Source organism: Colias philodice, chromosome 11, assembly GCF_061535455.1.
Source record: "Colias philodice isolate Cphi_HAF_F1 chromosome 11, ilColPhil1 Martin Lab GWU primary, whole genome shotgun sequence".
Taxonomy (NCBI): domain Eukaryota; kingdom Metazoa; phylum Arthropoda; class Insecta; order Lepidoptera; family Pieridae; genus Colias; species Colias philodice.
The window spans coordinates 5,090,499-5,109,541 of record NC_143096.1 but is presented as its reverse complement, the minus strand read 5'-3'; the positions used below and the strand labels follow the sequence as shown (position 1 = coordinate 5,109,541).

General features: G+C 37.3%; 1 protein-coding gene and 1 long non-coding RNA gene across 2 annotated transcripts in view; one reads left to right on the top strand and one right to left on the bottom strand.

Annotated features, from left to right (window-relative positions):
* LOC149484556 (uncharacterized) overlaps positions 1-19,043 on the top strand; it is a 32,988-nt gene continuing 13,945 nt past the window's right edge. The window contains exons 1-2 of the mRNA XM_089700739.1: positions 1-411; positions 4,161-4,263. Of these exons, the coding sequence (XP_089556865.1) occupies positions 4,167-4,263 (97 nt within the window). The 5' untranslated portion in view covers positions 1-411; positions 4,161-4,166. The remainder of the gene's footprint in view (positions 412-4,160; positions 4,264-19,043) is intronic.
* The window catches only part of LOC149484549 (uncharacterized), a 163,123-nt gene continuing 152,428 nt past the window's right edge, over positions 8,349-19,043 (bottom strand). The window contains exon 2 of the long non-coding RNA XR_016316276.1: positions 8,349-8,432. This is a non-coding gene — a long non-coding RNA (uncharacterized LOC149484549). The remainder of the gene's footprint in view (positions 8,433-19,043) is intronic.

Here is a 19,043-nt window from a genome sequence, read left to right as displayed (position 1 = left end):
CTCGGCTCAAATGTCATACGCGACTATTTCGTCAACAGAATCGTGGCGCGATAGTTGGATTTTATAAAATAATAAACAAATAACAACAGTGTGTTTAAAAGATTATGGATTGAAAACTATACATCAAAGTGAAACGCATTAAGTAATGACAAAGAGCGAGTCGTATTGTAGTTGAATTGCTTAAGCTTACGGGATTATTTTGCGAATCGTTTCTTATTGATTTTCGTTCTTTGCCGGTGTTTTGTTGAAGTATTATTGAGTTTAACTTGATAACGTATTATGAGAATAAAGATTTTAAGACTATTTCTATCCGAATTTGTGAATATAACAAGTTTATAAATACTTTCGTATCTAGTGATAAACAAACAAAACTTTGATCGTGTGCTGTGTACATCGTGGGAAAATTTAATTGTAAGTTCGTTTTTGTAACATTTTTTTCTTAAGTATTGTATAATAATGTATAGTTAAATAGCATGAGGGATATCAAGAATTGTAAAATATATTTTATCCAAAGCGAGTTTGGAAAAAAAATTACTGCACCAATAAACATAAACATTTAATTCGACCGAACTCCTGTACAGACATAAGTCATGAGCATCAAATAACTACAGTGAGTACATAGTAAGTACGTTGTTACCGGTTTGTAGCACGATCACAGCAGGCAAAAAATTTCGCCGCGACGCGGACGTAGCGAGGGCATCCATTCGGTGTGGCGAAGAATCTCGCGTAATAAGTTAATAACGTGGAATGCGAACGATACGGGTGTACAAGCGCTGGCATCCACATGCGCATGGCCCCGTTGATAAGAAGTCGATAATACTCCGCCCGATTGCCCAATGTGACCCCGGTTTGATACTCCTTTGTAGACTTTCGCTAGACCAATACACGGATATCGTAGGAGGAATTTCGCTCACCATTGCCCCTCTCAAAAATATTTCAGAATTACTTACATAATTAGGCGAGTTTATTGAAGAATAGAAGTTTACTCATAACAAACATGTTTCTGTAATAAAACATTACTCCATAATTTAGCAATCATTGACACAGCCTACTCTTTTTAATGGTATGCTATGCTTTCACCTAATTATTATCAGCTTTACCTATGAGTTCATAATAAAACACATTTCATCAGAACATGTTCCTGTTTATGTTTTATGTAACACATTCTGCCTTATTTTTCATACCTACGTTAATACTTGTAAGATACCTATAGGTAAATAAATAATAATTGTCCGTCTCATAAGCCTGACGCATAAGGCAGTGCAGAGTGCTCTACTTGTTCCTTACGAAAATCAAATGTTTTTTCAATAAATTTTTAAGAACATAGGTACCTACCTTGGTAATTCCTGAGTAAAACAACTTCATAAGTTAGGTATATAGGTACCTACCTACCTTGTACTTAATACGGCAATAATACGTCTGCTCGAGGTACAAGCATGTGTTAAAACGTAATGAACTAACAGCCCATTGTTAAAGTCATTGAAGTGTAAGCTTAATGCTCATACAACTTATAATCTCGCCTTATATTCTAACAAGTACAAACAAAAATCCCAAACATTTGCGTTGATTTCTTAAAATAGGAGCAGCTGCAGTAGTGAAAGAGATGTAAGCAAACCCTATAAAATTCGAAACATCTGCCATCCTCCCTACTGCCTGTCCCCTTGAGCCACGTGCGCACAGCAGGGGTAGCCATCGTTACATCGTAAAGAAACACCGAACCCCAAATGCGGGCATACCTTACCACAAAGGAGGGATTTTGAACCTTAACATACGGTGTTTGGGACCACGATACATATAATATAAACACACTAAAATAGAATATTATTTTTATACGGAATGTCAAGGTTCGACCACCATGTGGCTTTCTTTTTTGGAACTTACCGCGAACATAAAGTACAGTCTTGTGAAGGTTAAATTATGCTAGGTTCTTGCTAATTATTGCCAGCCTTCAACTAATCACGCAGGTAACTACTTACCGTAAAGAAAATCGATCAGTGAAACAGATGTGAAATGCATCTGCTCCATCACTCCATGCCACAAAAAGGCACGAGACTTCACCTACTTGGCTGATTTTTATACGGATATAAAAATACATTTTAAAAACATAAGTATTGTGAAATGGGACACACAATATCAATCGTTTTATTTAAATTACGTTTCACCAGATCTTAAACCTCTTATCGATATAACATTCCTCGCATACCTTTTACTATTCTCTACCAACAAATTTGTTCGGACACAATAACATATAAAAGTTAGATTGTCCGACATAACTCACGCTCGAATACAGTCAGGCGAGAAAAATTCTATTGTGGTTATTGTACCAAATTCCTTTACATAAACGTGGCCGTAGCACTTTACTCGTCATAACGTTTTGTAATCCCTTTACCTCTTATTGGATAAACATCTCGACGTCAACATAAAAGTATCCTCACATTCCATGAATTCAAGCCATTACGCTCATTAACATTCACGTTGGATTTATATATAAAAATATGTCAGCTATGTGTGGAATGTCCTTAATCGCATTATTATACCTATTAAGCGACGCTTGATAAGAATGTGCAAATAAATAAAGAGCTATCAGAATATCATTTTGTTTAAATACAATGGACTAATATTAATGGAATCAACTATCAACTGGTTAACCGCGGTCCGCGATACATACGGCCACAGATATATTATTTTGGTCGGTATGCGAATTTAACAAAGCATTGTGAGGAATTGATATTTGACCTGCTTATTCGCATTGAGATCGCTTCGAAGCTGAAACGATTGGTGCGTTTTGAAATATTGCGATTTTAACAATACCGACACGCCTCGCATGACCATTTCGTGTAGTAACATACGATTTGAATGATATAATCGGCAATGAATTTCACTCGATATTTTCTAAACTATGTCATAATTTTATCGACAGTGTCGATAAATAACACAAAATTAGGTATATTTGGTGATTTTGATTAATTTGCTGACTTCATCCTCGTGGATTCATCAGCATTCAGCTATAAGAAATATTTGTGGTCAAAAAAAATAGTTTATTTTCTCGTCAATTATTTTTAAATTAAAGGCAACTTTTGGCTTGCAGATATATCGCGTACATAATATGTGACAACAAGTTAGACATGGAGTCTTTATTCTGCCACTGAACGTGGCATCCAATCAAAATTCCTATGTTCCTCTGCTAATGATGCATCGCATCAAGATTATCGATTTAATTGATCAACTATAACTATTAGGTTTTAGAAACATGGTAAAAATAACATTACTGAAGAGTTGTCTCAGCAAATCTGTCTACATCTCGTCAGATTCGGGCTAATCTCACGAGAGAAACTCGGTCGCGCAGCTAGTATTTATAAAACATGATTTAGCAATCGAACATGTGTCCCTCTATAAAGCATTTTATGTCATCGTCACGTAGTTTGTTACATTTCATCAGAGCAGCACCACTCAAACATTGGCTTGATTCCCAAGCCAATGGTATTGGAATCTTGGTACAATCATTTGCGCTTTACAACGGCGTCTGTCCAATGTCTAGCCGTTTACATGGCTCGAAGAATTTCCGCTTCGGTATTTGCATATCGTCTTATGATTTCACGGCGACATTCATTCTGCGCGCCAAATATTTTTACGTGCGCAGACATGAATTCCTTGCTCTGTCCGCGAATGCTCTTTGCGGAATTGGCGCAAAAACTCGTCGCATAAGTGTTTACTGTAATGAGGGGCTATTACACTTTAAGTAAATTTTATACGTAGATGAGCATTCTTGTAGATCGTAACTACTAACTACAGTACTATTACTAACACTTATATGTAATCGTCAATCATTTAATTTCATATATGATACGCACCCTTCACTCCTTTCAGGCTATCCACATTGCACAACGCTCATGACAATCGTAAGCTTTAATTTATGCATATAGAAAGTAAACTAAGTCTTTATTTTATAACTAGTTGTTGCCCGTGGCCGCGGCATCAACTTCATTATATCCTTTTCGACAGCTTTCTGTAGGTACTTCACCTATTACTATTCCAATTAGTCCCAATATCCTCATAATCAATTACTGCAAACAGCGTTTAAAGCACAAGAATCACGAAGTCCCAACAGTGATATATGTAAAAAAGTATAGCTAAAACTTACTCAGAGCTTTACATTTCAGTTAAAAATGGAGAAGGTGGAATCGGCTCTCGACGTGTTATCACGTGCCGCAACTATGGTGCAACCGTGCCCCGCATACCCTGCCAGTGATTCAGACGGCTTCGGTAAGTTATCCATGATGATATTTTATTTAATAACGTCCACGACACATCTGAGAGGATATGAAGACGTTTCACGTAAACAAATGTCTGCAAAGAGAAGACAGAAATCGTTAGAAACATGGTTTTAGTTAATGTTTATGTGTAGTGTAAGCACTGTTAATTTATAGAAAAACGATTGATGAATCTAGGATTTGATGTGTTAATTTATTTTTTATTTTTATAACGCTTTAACACCGCTAGAGGAACCTTATTACTAGAAATTTTAAACAAATAAAATAGTTAGTAATTATGAATTAATATTTTAAATATTGCTGAATAGATATCCATAAATAAAAGGATGCAATTTTTTTTTCTTAAACATATTAAGTACCATAATTACATTTTAAATCATGTTATCCTACAAATTTATTACGTAAAATGCTAACGATTTAGCAGTTTTCGTGAAGGATCTTTCAAGGTTAGGTTTAGTATATTTAGACTGGAATGCATCTTGTTATAAAGTGATTTTATACTTATTCGGTAATTGGCTTGATAAATTGCTTAGATGAAGAAAAATGATGAAAATTATATAAACAACCAACACATTAGTCGAGACACACTGTAGGTATATTCGTAAATATTAAATACCCAATTAGGCTTATGCAAAAAATCTGGTTATTCTAAAGATTAACCATCGTATAATTTTAAAATAAATATAATATGTACTTTTAGGATACTTGTACGCTAAAGAGTTCAGTGATCTTTGTCATTGTTGTAAAATAATTAAAATTTGAACTCAAATACGCTCTATCAGTTTTTATTATGATTGATATGATAACCATTGAACAGTTATAACAAATTGCATAACATTTATAATTTCTAAGAACTAATACCTCTGCTAGACGTATCATAGTATCTCGATTCTCGAGTGATGAAAAAGCAACCTCAATATAATTCAGCGATGAACTAAACTACTAACATGGAATTTGGCAACAGCGCCTTGATTTGTGACCCTATTATATCCATTACTGACTGCGCCCCACGGTTTCATCCGCGTTGCTCCGCTCCTCTTGGTCTTAGCGTGATGATATATAATATAGCCTATCGATAGCCTTCCTCGATAAATGGGCTATCTAAAACTGAAAGAATTTTTCAAATCTGACCAAGTTGTCCCTGAGATTAGCGCATTCAAACAAACAAACTCTTCACCTTTAAAATATGTATTAAGTAGTATAGATTCGTTACTTATTTGCATCAATTAGTCAATGTTTAGAAACGTCTCGGAATTCAGATATAGCTAGCGCAGTATCCATATGGTTGTCGGCATCTGGCCTTGTAGGCGGGTCACATTCCTGATTCCCACTGACATTGTTTAGTCGTTCGCCGACGGAAACGTACCTACAGCCAAGTGTAACATATTAATTTTATTTACTTTTTTCATGTATACAATCGACAGATGTGGAATGAAACGCTTTAAATGTCGGAACACCTTTTGTTTATAATGTCGGTACTGGAGTTTTATTCAGATCATATTATCATCAAAGTAACAAACATGTATTTTAAACGCACATTAGATTCAATTTTTTTGCCAGAATTAGAACAGGTACTCAATGAAATGTTTAGTAGGTAGGTATGTAATTTAACTGTAATTGTTTTGGTACTTACCAGTTTTTCGTGAATATCATATTCGGATTATCACCTCTTTTAAAACTATTGCGATATTTCTTAAAGTACCTATATCTTCATAAATATTATATCCTAATTGAACATTGCATTTTACATAAGTAGACAATTAGGGAATGCAATCCCGACTCGAGATTGCAAATTCGGGATCCCGCGGGATTAGAAATATCAATCCCGCGGGATCCCGGAATTTTCGGGATCCCGTCTAATTAAAAAAAAAAGTTGAATTCAGATGACTGAAAAAGCTAATAACTGCTTCTTTGTGATAGGAGGCCATCCATAAATTACGTCACGCGAATTTTAGAACTTTTCAACCCCTCCTTGTCACAGGTTGTCACATTTTTAGTACCCCGTCCCCCCTAATGTGACGTCACACATTTTTCAAACTTATGCATGTATCTAAAAATAATCAAAAGAAAACAGTTATTTTCGTTTTTTTACTTATTTTTACTTATTAAATAATCTTAGATATCGAAAATTTTAAAAATCGTAAATTTTTGTGTCCCACTTGCATTACAACATGACTCTAGGAATTAAATGTTGTTACGTAAGAGATAGGTAATCTTATAGTGATTAGTGAGAGTGCGAAATTATTAATAAATACAAATAGGTAGGTAGATTAAAAATTTTCTGTTCAAAGTTTTTTGCTCACGTACAAATTTCGTTTCGTTTTATTATGTCACGTCACAAAGCTTTTGATCCCCCCCTGCCCCTTGTCACATTATGTCACATAAAGATGATACCCTCCCCCCCTATTAACGTGTAACGTAATTTATGGATGGCCCCTAGTGAGGTTAACTAAAATAACATGTTACTCGAAAGAAAATAAAAACCTTTATTATTTGATTAAATAATAAAGGTTTTTATTTTCTTGGTAAGATTTTACCAACTAAATAATAATCAGGTTGTAAGGAAATCAACGTAGGTAAATTAGGTAATCCAAACAATAAGCTTATTTCAAGGGAATTAGTAAAAATTAGGAAAAATTGAAAAGCTTGCGACCCGAGTGGTTGTGTGTTGCGTCGCTGACCACTGCCGCCCAATCCCGTCAATCTCGAACGGGATCTCGTCATATTATGCGTCGGGATTGATCCCGAAAAATTACACGAGATCTCGCGAGATCGGGATCCCGCGGGATCGGGATTGCATTCCCTATAGACAATATAATGCATTTATATAACCGTTAAGTAGTAAAATAAAGTATTACAAAGTTTCTCATGAGAAATAAGTGTCTTAATATAAATAATAAGCCCAAATCTAATTGTATCTCGATACCGGATTTTCCTCTTTATTGTTACAACTCTAATTTACATTCACGTACGTTTTTATGGCTTACAATAGCTTCCCAATAAAGTCAGCAAAACGCATTAGAAGGCGCAAATAATTGGAAAGTTCTATTGAATATGAGAAAGAAAATATCCTTTATTTAAGTTTTTCTACTTATTTTATTCTATTAGGACGTATAAAGGAGGCGTCCTATACAATTCAAATGAAGGTAACTTGTTCAACCCGTCTTGGGGTATTTCAATGAGAGTAGGTATGGGATAAAGTGCGTGAACAGGAGAAAATTAAATAGTTTATAAATGTAGGAATTTCTTTATATTTTGTTTAATACTATGTATTGAATTTTAATACAGTAATTAATCTAATTGATTAATTAATAAATATTGCTGAGTTAAAACTATTCTACTACAATCTGTTTAAATTTTCATTTTCGTGAAAGGTCATAAAACTCATCAGTATTAGTAGTACATATTATGGTTAATAATTTTAGCTGTAACGTTGATAGATTACAGCAAAATAACCAATCGCAAAACAATTATGAATTTTAGTACCTAGTATTTGTCGAGAATTTTATGTGAACATATGAAGTTCAAAGGAAACGTTGCGTCTTTCCAAACTATACAAGGCCAGTACGCAACGGTGTGAAACTAATCACGTATAGTTTGGAAATAACTTTTTTACAAAGTTCTTCCAATCTATACAACAGCAGTACGCAAATACTTGCAAATACTCGCGTATACTTTGTAGTGAAGTAAGTAAGAATAGCGCTCCAAAACATACAGCGCCAGTACGCATGCGGACTAATCGTGTATGTTTCGGAGTAAGCGCGGCGTCTCTCCATTGCTCGCGTTTATATTATTGTATTGCTGTTTTGAAATCTATTATTAAAATGCTGCTGAAATGATAGTATATTTTTTGTATCGAGGATGCTTGTGTCTTCGTTCCCGACTATACTGCACGACTTACAATTGACAATAGTGCTAAAATGTAAGAATCTAATAAGTCCAGAAGAAGACGGTTGCGAGGCGACGGAGCCCCGCTTCGCGGGGCTCCTATTTTTGTGTAGTTAAAAAAAACACAAACCTAACCTAACCCATAGGTAACCCTTATATCTGTTACCTATTTATTTTTCTAAGCTTACATAATAATATTTTTATTCCATATTTTACTGAATCAATCAAGAAGAATAAAAGTAGATAGATATAGCTGTACAAGTCTTTGATTGCCTATATATTTATTATTTCGCTCAAGCGTAAGTGGTGTTAGCTTAGATATTAAGTTATACATATTTTGCGTACTGATCGTGTATAGTTTGGAAAGAAGAAGCAAGCATCCGCTTTACAAAGTATACACGATCAGTACGCAAAATTCGTGTATATATTGTAATAACAAACTTAAAAACAGCATTACAAAGTATACACGAGCAGTTTCCTATGGTTGCGTTCTGGCTATGTATAGTTTGTAAATACGCGGAAACGTTGAACAATTTCACCAATGCTCTACAGCTACACATCAATAATTATAATTATTGTACTGCAATCCTTGTGGATTACTCACATCCTCGTAAATCGTAATGTATAGGCAGACATTTTCCGCATACTTACGAAACAACTATTTGAACCGCTAAATATAAATAGGATTATTGTGTTTACAAACGGAATCAATAATTTTGTGGGTGCACGTGCCAATTATTATTTTGGACATCTTTATCTGCTCAAGATAATTTTTGTTTTTATTCAGAATGAAGAACCGGAATTTCTTTTTTAAAAGTAACTTTAATTAACACTTTATACGCAATCTTAAAAATTAATTAATAATGAAAAATATTTACTAGAGTAATTTATATTTCCTATCCCAAATAATTTAATTGAAACATTGGTAGACTTTTAAGTCTTTAATCGCAGAAAAAGAGATTATTTTGTACGACAATAAATTACAACTTAGTACGTTGGTGTATTATTACTTTATAAAAAACATTCGGTTCTCGAAAAAATTAAATATTATAAATTATAATAATTTCGTCAAACCCTCAAACATTAGTACCTCGTCTAACTTCAATAATGATTCTATAAAACGTAAATCAGCGGAACACCAAAGACAATTCCTTGTTTACAAACAGTGTTGATCACATATAATTATGCAACGCGACATCGGCGCATGCACACTTACTTTCGTTGGTTTGCGTGCGCGCGCTGGTCGCAAGCCATGAGGGAAAGCGCTGAGGAATTTGGCTGAGCGTCAGCGGTGGCCGGTGTCCCGTGTCTACTAGGTATATAGATGGGTAGAATCAGCCCACTGGGTACCTCCCACCTTGTAATGTTTCTATCACATGCTAGCGAAATACTGCTTAGTTATTATTTATTAATATTGTATAAGAAAAATAGGTTTTAACATTCGTAAACGGCTTTGCAATTGATTCAATCTCGTAGAAATTGGCTTCAAATATCACAATTAAATTGAATGTCTACTCAGTGTGCTTTTTGTGGCTTGGGACTGTGGGGTGCGTGATAATGGATATTAATTACACTAGGTACAGTACCTTTGGGTGATGCACAAATAACCACACACTCACAGTTTTAACGTTTATTATCTCCGCACAGAAGGAGAGAGACAATTATCAGATACAAGCAACACTTTGGGCATGAAAATACAAGAACAAAAAGACACTGACTAGATGCGCATTCGGTAACTAAGATCGAACTGTTAATTTTACAATTGTGTAGAAACTTGAAGAAATATTCCGATCTACCCGCTGGGACCGTGATAATTTCGTCGCGGCACGCATACTACGCGAATACCGCGACTCCGTCATAAAATAATAAATATTATAATTATTTTGTATGAGTGTAATGCATGTCTGTATTTTTTGTGTTTTGTGTAATGAATGTTTAGTGTTATAATTAAATACGAATATAAATATGAAATAAAATATTTAAATACATGTTGTGTGTAATATATACGTATGATAAAATACATACACTAAAATATCGTGTGTTAGCCACATCACTCCCCTCCAGAGACCGGGTTAAGGGCGATAAAAGTCTGGAAAGTGAACTCTCCTCCCAGAGCGAGTGGTATATGCCACAGGAGCACTGGGAAGAGGTAGGGGAGGATCGGGAGGTGGAAGAGCGGGAGAAGGAAGGATTTCGGTAGGAGACGACAGTAAGTAGGCTGGCTTAAGGCGGTCTATGCTAACTGTCGTTGACTTTCCTTTTAATTTAATTTTGAAAAATTTGTGATCTCTTGAAATGACCTCATGTGGCCCTGTGTATGCGGGTTGTAAAGAGCCACGCAGTGCGTCTTCCCTAAGGAATACGTGACCACATGAGGCTAAATCTTTGTAGATGAATATGTTTTTCTTACCATGATGTTGAGTTGGTACTGGTCGAACATTCCTGACGAAATTTGTCAACCGAGCTGATAAGTCGGTGATATCGGTAGTATAAGACGAAGTGTCGTGACCAAAAAATTCACCTGGTAGGCGAAGTGGTTCACCGAAAACCAGCTCGGCTGAGGAGGAGTGCAGATCCTCTTTCACAGCACTTCTTATGCCGAGAAGCACGAGAGGTAGTGTTTCTACCCAATTTGCGTCAGCGTGACAGGTAATTGCAGCTTTCAATTGTCTGTGGAAGCGCTCCACCAAGCCGTTGCACTGCGGGTGATATGCGGTTGTCTTACGGTGATCGAAACCGATAGACTTAGCGAGCTGCTGGAATAGGGCCGATTGAAATTGTGCACCGCGGTCGGTAACGACGTCGGTTGGACAACCATAACGGGCTACCCAGCAGGACACAAAAGCTTTCGCGACAGTTTCTGTGGTGATGTCGGTAAGTGGTACAGCTTCCGGCCATCGCGTGAAGCGATCGACGGCTGTTAAGCAATACCGATAATCACCGCAAGGTGGTAAAGGGCCGATTAGGTCTATATGAACATGTTTGAATCGCGCTGAAGGTAAAGCGAGCGTACCAATAGGTGACGCGACATGCCTGTTAACCTTCGAGCGCTGACAGGTCAAACATGCCTTAGACCATTCGCGGCAGTCCTTCCGCATTAAAGGCCAGACGAACCTCTGTGCAACGAGCTTGGCTGATGAATTTGCGCCTGGGTGACTCAATGAGTGCAGACAATTGAAAACCTGCTGACGCAGTTGTGTAGGGACGAAAGGTCTGGGAGTCGGTGTACTGACGTCGCAGTACAGTTGAGTGCGACTTCCAGGTAAATTCATCCGTTTTAGGCGAAGAGATGATTCACCTGTGAGATGCGCAGTGAGCTCAGGATCTGTAGCTTGCAACCTTGCCATCTCCTCTAGATCGACCGGCCTCTGCAGTTCACATACGCGCGATAAAGTATCAGCGACGACATTATTTGCACCTGATATATGCTGTATGTCGGTTGTGAACTGCGAGATAAAGTCGAGGTGTCTATACTGACGCGGCGTGCAGTTACTTTTCCTCTCGTGGAAAGCGTAACATAACGGCTTGTGGTCAGTATAGATCGTAAAATGATTAGCCTCCAGCATGTGTCGGAAGTACCGTATGCTCTCGTAGATGGCAAGGAGCTCTCGATCGTATGGAGAATACTTCACCTGTGACGGGCTCAACTTGCGCGAGAAGAATGCGAGCGGCTGCCAATCATCATCCTTAAGCTGTTGTAGGACTCCACCTATCGCTGTGTCTGAAGCGTCAGTGACGAGTCCTAATTTAGCTTCACTGGCAGGATGAGCGAGCAGGGCTGCTTCGCAAAGGCTTTTCTTGCAGTCCTGGAATGACTGCAGCGAATTTCCTTCTATGACCACGGGATGAGAACCTTTGACAGAACCTACAAGCAAAGCATTTAATGGTGCTTGAATTTGGGCAGCATTGGGCAAGAAACGTCGATAGAAATTAACCATGCCCAAGAATCTTCGTAGCTCTCGAACAGTTCTTGGGACAGGAAAATCAGCAATAGCTTGCACCTTGCTGTCCAAAGGTTTGGTTCCCTTTTCAGAGATTTCGTAGCCTAGAAATGTTACCTTAGGAGCGCCGAAGACACACTTGACTGTGTTAATAAGAACACCATAATCTCTCATACGGGTAAAGAGTTGGCGCAGGTGGTCTTCGTGCTCTTGTGCTGATCTGCTGAATATCAGGAAGTCATCAAGATAAGGATAACAGAAATCTAGGCCTCGCGTCAACTCATCGACAAATCTCTGAAAAGTTTGACCTGCGTTGCGAAGTCCGAAGGTCATAAAAGGAAATTCGTACAAACCGAAGGGTGTGGTGATCGCTGTCTTCGGGATATCGCCTTCAAAAACAGGAATCTGGTTGTAGGCCTTAACTAAATCGATGACAGAGAAGATAGTACAACCAGACAGACAGTGTGAAAAGTCCTGTATGTGCCTGATTGGATACTTATCTGGTATTGTTCTGGCGTTGAGCAGTCTGTAGTCACCGCATGGACGCCATCCATTGTCCTTCTTCGATGCGAGGTGAAGCGGAGACGACCACGGGCTGTCAGATGGGCGGGCTGTTCCGTTTGCTATCATAGCCTCGAATTCCTGCTTTGCAATTTTGAGTTTGTCGGGAGCCAAACGCCTAGGAGAACAGGAGACAGGAGGGCCAGGAGTTGTGCGAATGTGGTGTGTAGTGTTGTGTTTGACAATACCTGGAGTACCAGCGGGGCGTGTTAGTTCTGGGTATTGCGCTAAAATTTTATGATAATTACTATCACCACCAGTTACAACCTTAACACTAGAAATATTACAATTAATCATATTACAATTTATTGCTGAGCTGCTGACATTGGTTAAGCCATCGATCAATTGTTTTTTACTTACGTCAACAATAATTTGGTAGTGTGAAAGAAAATCTACACCAATAATAGCTTTAGTGACGTCAGCTACAACAAAACGCCATGGAAATACGCGACGTAAGCCTAAGTTTAGGTTTAATTGAATGTAACCGTAAGTATCGATGACGGAACCATTAGCAGCACACAGTTGATAATTAGTTTTACATCTTATTTCAGACACAGCAGTTATAGGGAAAACACAAATATCACTACCGGTATCTATTAGATATTCAACATTAAGAGTGGGGTCTGTTATGAAAAGACGACCGGGGGAAATGGGACAGGCGTTAGTCGCCATCACTGATTGTCGTACGCGTTTCGTGTCGTGCGATGCCTTGAAGTCGCATGGCTTAATGCATCTGTTAGCCTTTGTGCCATGTTTGTTATGATACCAGCAGATAGGATAACGCCGGTAATTGGAGTGGGACCGTCGAGAAGAAGACCGTTGACGACGATGGGGAGAGGGGTCTCTGCGCACACGGGGACCGGGTCGGGAACTGCTCACTTGGGTGGATAGCGCGCTCGCCTGGCGCGTCAGCTCCACCACCTGGCGTGCCAAGTCGTCCATTGCTGAAGATGACGATGAAGAAGTTGTTGCAACATGAGTAGTGGGAGCCGCGATCTCGTACACGCGGTCGGACAGCTCAGCCAGGGCGTCCAGGGACAGCGTAGGTTGTGACGCAACGATCGGCTGCAATCCAGCAGGTAATCGGCTGGTCCAGATTGTCTTTAAGAAATCTTCTGGAATTTCGGGACCAGCTAGATGCTGCAAATGCCGCAGGAATTGTGACGGCTTGCGTAATCCCAGCTGCTCGTGCATCAACAGCTGTTTCACTTTATTATCTCTAGACACGGATAATCTTTTTATTAATTCCGATTTCAATTTATTATAATCAGCAGGGCCGGTAAGGATGTCTTCAACCTCGGCCGCATACTGTCGATCTAATGTTGCCAATATGTGATAAAATTTGGTAGCATTGTCAGTAATGTTCATAATAGCAAATTGTCCTTCGACTTGTGCAAACCATATTGCAGGTTTTTCAGGCCAGAAAGGTGGGATCCGTAAATTAACGGATGGTTGCTGGGCGGGCGACACGTGCGGCGGTCGTTCCGCCATTTTGACGCACCTTCGCGGTTGAGTATTAACTCGATCAGCGTTTTCGGAATCACTTGCACTGGACATAGTTTTTATATATATAGTGTCACGTCGGGGTCACCAATTTGTGGGGTGCGTGATAATGGATATTAATTACACTAGGTACAGTACCTTTGGGTGATGCACAAATAACCACACACTCACAGTTTTAACGTTTATTATCTCCGCACAGAAGGAGAGAGACAATTATCAGATACAAGCAACACTTTGGGCATGAAAATACAAGAACAAAAAGACACTGACTAGATGCGCATTCGGTAACTAAGATCGAACTGTTAATTTTACAATTGTGTAGAAACTTGAAGAAATATTCCGATCTACCCGCTGGGACCGTGATAATTTCGTCGCGGCACGCATACTACGCGAATACCGCGACTCCGTCATAAAATAATAAATATTATAATTATTTTGTATGAGTGTAATGCATGTCTGTATTTTTTGTGTTTTGTGTAATGAATGTTTAGTGTTATAATTAAATACGAATATAAATATGAAATAAAATATTTAAATACATGTTGTGTGTAATATATACGTATGATAAAATACATACACTAAAATATCGTGTGTTAGCCACAGGGACTATTTAACTGCGAACGCAATATATATAAATTCTTAAATTGCTGATAGATTAGTAAGAATTCTTATTTAGTTCACCCATATCTTTACGTTGTTATATCTATCCCGATGACACAGTATAATCATTCCAAAAACCGACCGTAGATAGAAATAATACCTTGCTGAGTTCTATAATTCCCATAAAAGCACTATTCAAGTTCTTATAGAAAATATAAAGAAATGTAGCGTCACATTTGGCACTTCTCTTATAAGTATGCTCGTGATCTGTTATTTATTTGTCCATTAACACAGGCATTCAGGTGACAGGCGTGGTTTTCTAGCTGTTAAGTAGGAAATTGACACAAACACTCATGTGCTCAAATATTCTTCAGTTATAGGTACATATTGTCAATGGTGTTTGAACTTAAAGTAGCGGACTTCATGTGAATTCTAACACGAATTTTGTGTCGAAGCTGGAATACAAATATATTATAGCCCAATGTGTCTAACACTTCACTGTCAGTTTTGTGATAAGTAAATAGTAAAAATAAGTTCAAGCACAAAAAATCTATGGTTATATTTGACCAGCCATACCATATTTTCATCAAGCTATTATAATTTTTTAACAAATGGTCTCGCATGGATCCATTTTGATTGCATAAGAAGAGCGTATGGTGCAACATTTATGTAGTGTCAGAAGACACATCAGCGCTTTCAGTGGTTTGAGATAATCAGGTTGGCATTCGAAATCTCATCCAATCATCTGTTATGTATGTAAGCATTTTACAGCTCTCTACAAATGCAGAATCTAACATTGCAATGCCGTTACGATGAAAAAGGTTTTATCGATAACGTTACAGCGGCGATTGTTGCGTGTGTGCCGGTATCCGGAACGCTGAGGCGGCTTGTTACGGTTTCGAAAAGAATGTAGGTTGCCGACTACAGTTACGAACATACTGTGGAATGCAACTGATCACTATTGTTATAATAACAAGCATTCGTTTCAGTACAACATTCGGGACTTGGTTTTTTGCACGGAACTTGAACGTGTCCTAAAATGATGCGAGCATGTTTAATTGGTACCGCAATTACCAGTTTGTTGATTGCTTAACTATTTATTTAAATCTTAACTGTTTGTTTCACGTACCTATGTATAGCTGAAACGTAGAAAAGTCTTTCGCATGTTCATTGAAAATGTCTTGCTACTTTTGTTTGTATGGTGATATAGAAGACATAATTTTGTAAACCCTTGATGAAGCAGAAATTGATAGAAAATAAACCGGTCATGATTAATAATATTAATTAATAATTAATATCGCTCAGGAAAATGTGTCTATCATGCTTATTTTTGTATGTTGGATAGAAACCTAACTCTGTGGCTGTGCTGCTGTGCATATGCGCTGTTTTAGCGCTCGTAGAAATATAAAATCTGCATTTTTTTTTCAATATGAATAATCTATTTACTTTGCAGTCGATTTTAGATAAGATTTCAACGTAGATGACGAATGATGAATACATAAGTTTATTAATATGATGTTATATATTAAAAATATTTTAAACGTTGTTCGTAAATCGTAACACATCACATTTATAAGATTCCCTTTTATTATTTCAATTAAGAGCATTTACTATTTAGATACAGCTTAAGCAATTTACAATTAAGTTTTTCATTGACTTCGTTTTGTACAACAAAAACACTTCCGCAATAGTTCAATGACTAATTGAAGTAACCATTGTTTGAATTGAAAACAACATTTTAAATTGTTATAAAAACCTAATTCGTATTGAGTGAATGTTTACTAATAGGTACCTACAATTAGTACAAATCTAGCTTCTTATGATTATTGTTATACCTAGCTACTAGAACTAGCTAACGTATTGAAAATTAGAAACCATCAATTTGAGCAATAATAATGTAACGATGCTTTTGGCTCTATAAATTTTCTATCTTTTTATGAAACAGTTGAGCGTTTAAATCACAGGTTTAAATTATATTCGAAAACTGACAGCAAATCTAAAAATGTCCATTCCGCACGAGTGATCCTGCAAAGACGCACTTTCATCAGTACCTTATAGAGGTGACTGGTGTTTAAAAACCTAATCGAATCGAAAGTACATTAATGAATTCCGATATCGGCTGATCGGCCAGAATGACAGTGCGTGCAGCAATGACATGCAGCACGCACGCGCGAATGCCATCCAATGAAGTCATCTGGAGTAGAAATTGTTTTCGGATTCTATTTCGTTGGCAGCCAAGCGAGAGCAGCTATGCCAGCTATTCGGAACGTCGCGTATTGTCTCAATGATCTAACATATATCGTTAATGTATGCAACATATTCGCGCATATGTTGTGATTGAAAACAATTCTAAATTGCTCCACTTAATTGAACTTCCGGATCGTCAATGGACTGCAGTTCAATTGTATTGACAGACTCAAGGCTAGGTAGTAAATGTTTAGGCGCGGGACATATACAAGCGGCGCGGCGCGCCGCGGGCGCGCCGGGAGCGCGCCGCGGGCGCGCCGCGGGCGCGCTGCCGGCGTGCATCGGGTGCGCTATTGGCATTTTGTATGAAATAATTTTGGAAAGGCGCAACCTTGGCGCAACCTTGGCACAACCGTGGCGTGCCGTCTCGACGCCTGTCCAAAATTCTTTCATACAAAATGTATAAGAAGGACGTGGTGCAAAACAGATTCAAGAGGTGCGCTTATGGCACGCCCGCGCCCGCGCCGCTTGTGTTTGACCCGCGCCTTAGTCTTCACATAAATGCACCTACTATTACTTACATAACTGTTTATTTATGTATGTATAACAATAGTAGATAGTATTTACTATTTATTCTTTAACATATCTACTGAAATACCATCAACCATCGAGTTTATTAATACAAAACTGTAACATACTGCACTCAAAATAGGAACACTGAAAAATGAGTACACAAAGTAATTTTATATTTAAATACTTTACTTCAATAAATTTAAAAATCTCAACAAACCTAAGTAAATAGAGCTCCACAATCTATGGTATGTTATCAGTTGGGAGTTCAGTACCTACGTCCATACTTGACGGATGTTTACATCGTAAAATTGATCGCAAATCGAGTGAGAATTTCAGCTAGCGAAATATTTTATCGATAAACATTATATTTTTATTTTTTACTATTGAATACACCTACGCGTACGTTATCAACATGGTACCTACTCGACGCTACTTTGAGAAAGTATATAATTAATATTTATTTATTATTACTATTATACTCAGATTAAAACAAAATTAAATAACGGTATGTACCTACTAAAAATAATATGTTTGTTTAAAATCATAACTGCAATCTGTATGAATTTGCGCAGAGATGTAATATTATTTTTATAGATACCTAGGTACTGTTTTTTTTGCGATTCGTCTCTTTAATTGCGCCGACAGATAACAAAAAGAAAATAGCATTGAAAGCAGTTATTGTCGTTTACTGAGAAGGTTTTTCAATTGTTAAAAAAGCCTTCATTAACAGTTTATTATGTCATCCCATTATTACTACGGTTTTACGATTTGCTTTGAGGACAGCTTAGACACTACGTTATGTATGTTGACTACTAACTTCGTAATTCATTTGTCGCAATTCATATTAGACTAGAAATGGTATGCAAATTAATTGTATACTTGCTCTACATCTAGCACAGTTTAAATAAAAAACATGTCATGGTTTGAATAGCAATTGACTTTTATTTTATATACGGTGGTATATAATTTTGAAAATAAAGACGATTGTGAGGTTAATAATAGTCTTTATTTTCAAAAATAACTAAATAAATAGGTACTTAGGTTAAAATTCGTTCTGCCAGGAATTGATTTAGGAAATAACATCAAAAAGGAGAAATGTTTCCTGCTCAAATAACATGCCTAGTACAATCCCTTTACATGACAATTAAGACCATATTATCTTCAGGAATAAAATAGGTTATGGATCAAGGTATTTCATTCCCTTTGCTCGCTATAGGGTTGTTATACTAAATCGCGATACATCAAAGCATGTCACGGTTACCACGTACAAACGTACATGGCTCAGTGTGTTATGCAACAAGGTCGGAGCATAACTGGGTGTGTGTCGATATTGAGAAAATGTTTTCCCTCCTCCATTACTTGGCTGAGAAAGGCGTATGTATTGGAAAGCTATATACTACTTCATTATTAAAATAAAGTACATAGTTTACAGTGACGCTGTAATCGATAACGTTTTATAGACATTGTAAATTAGGTTGTACTTTATTCATTATGAGGAGGTCCTATTTTTATAAAATTA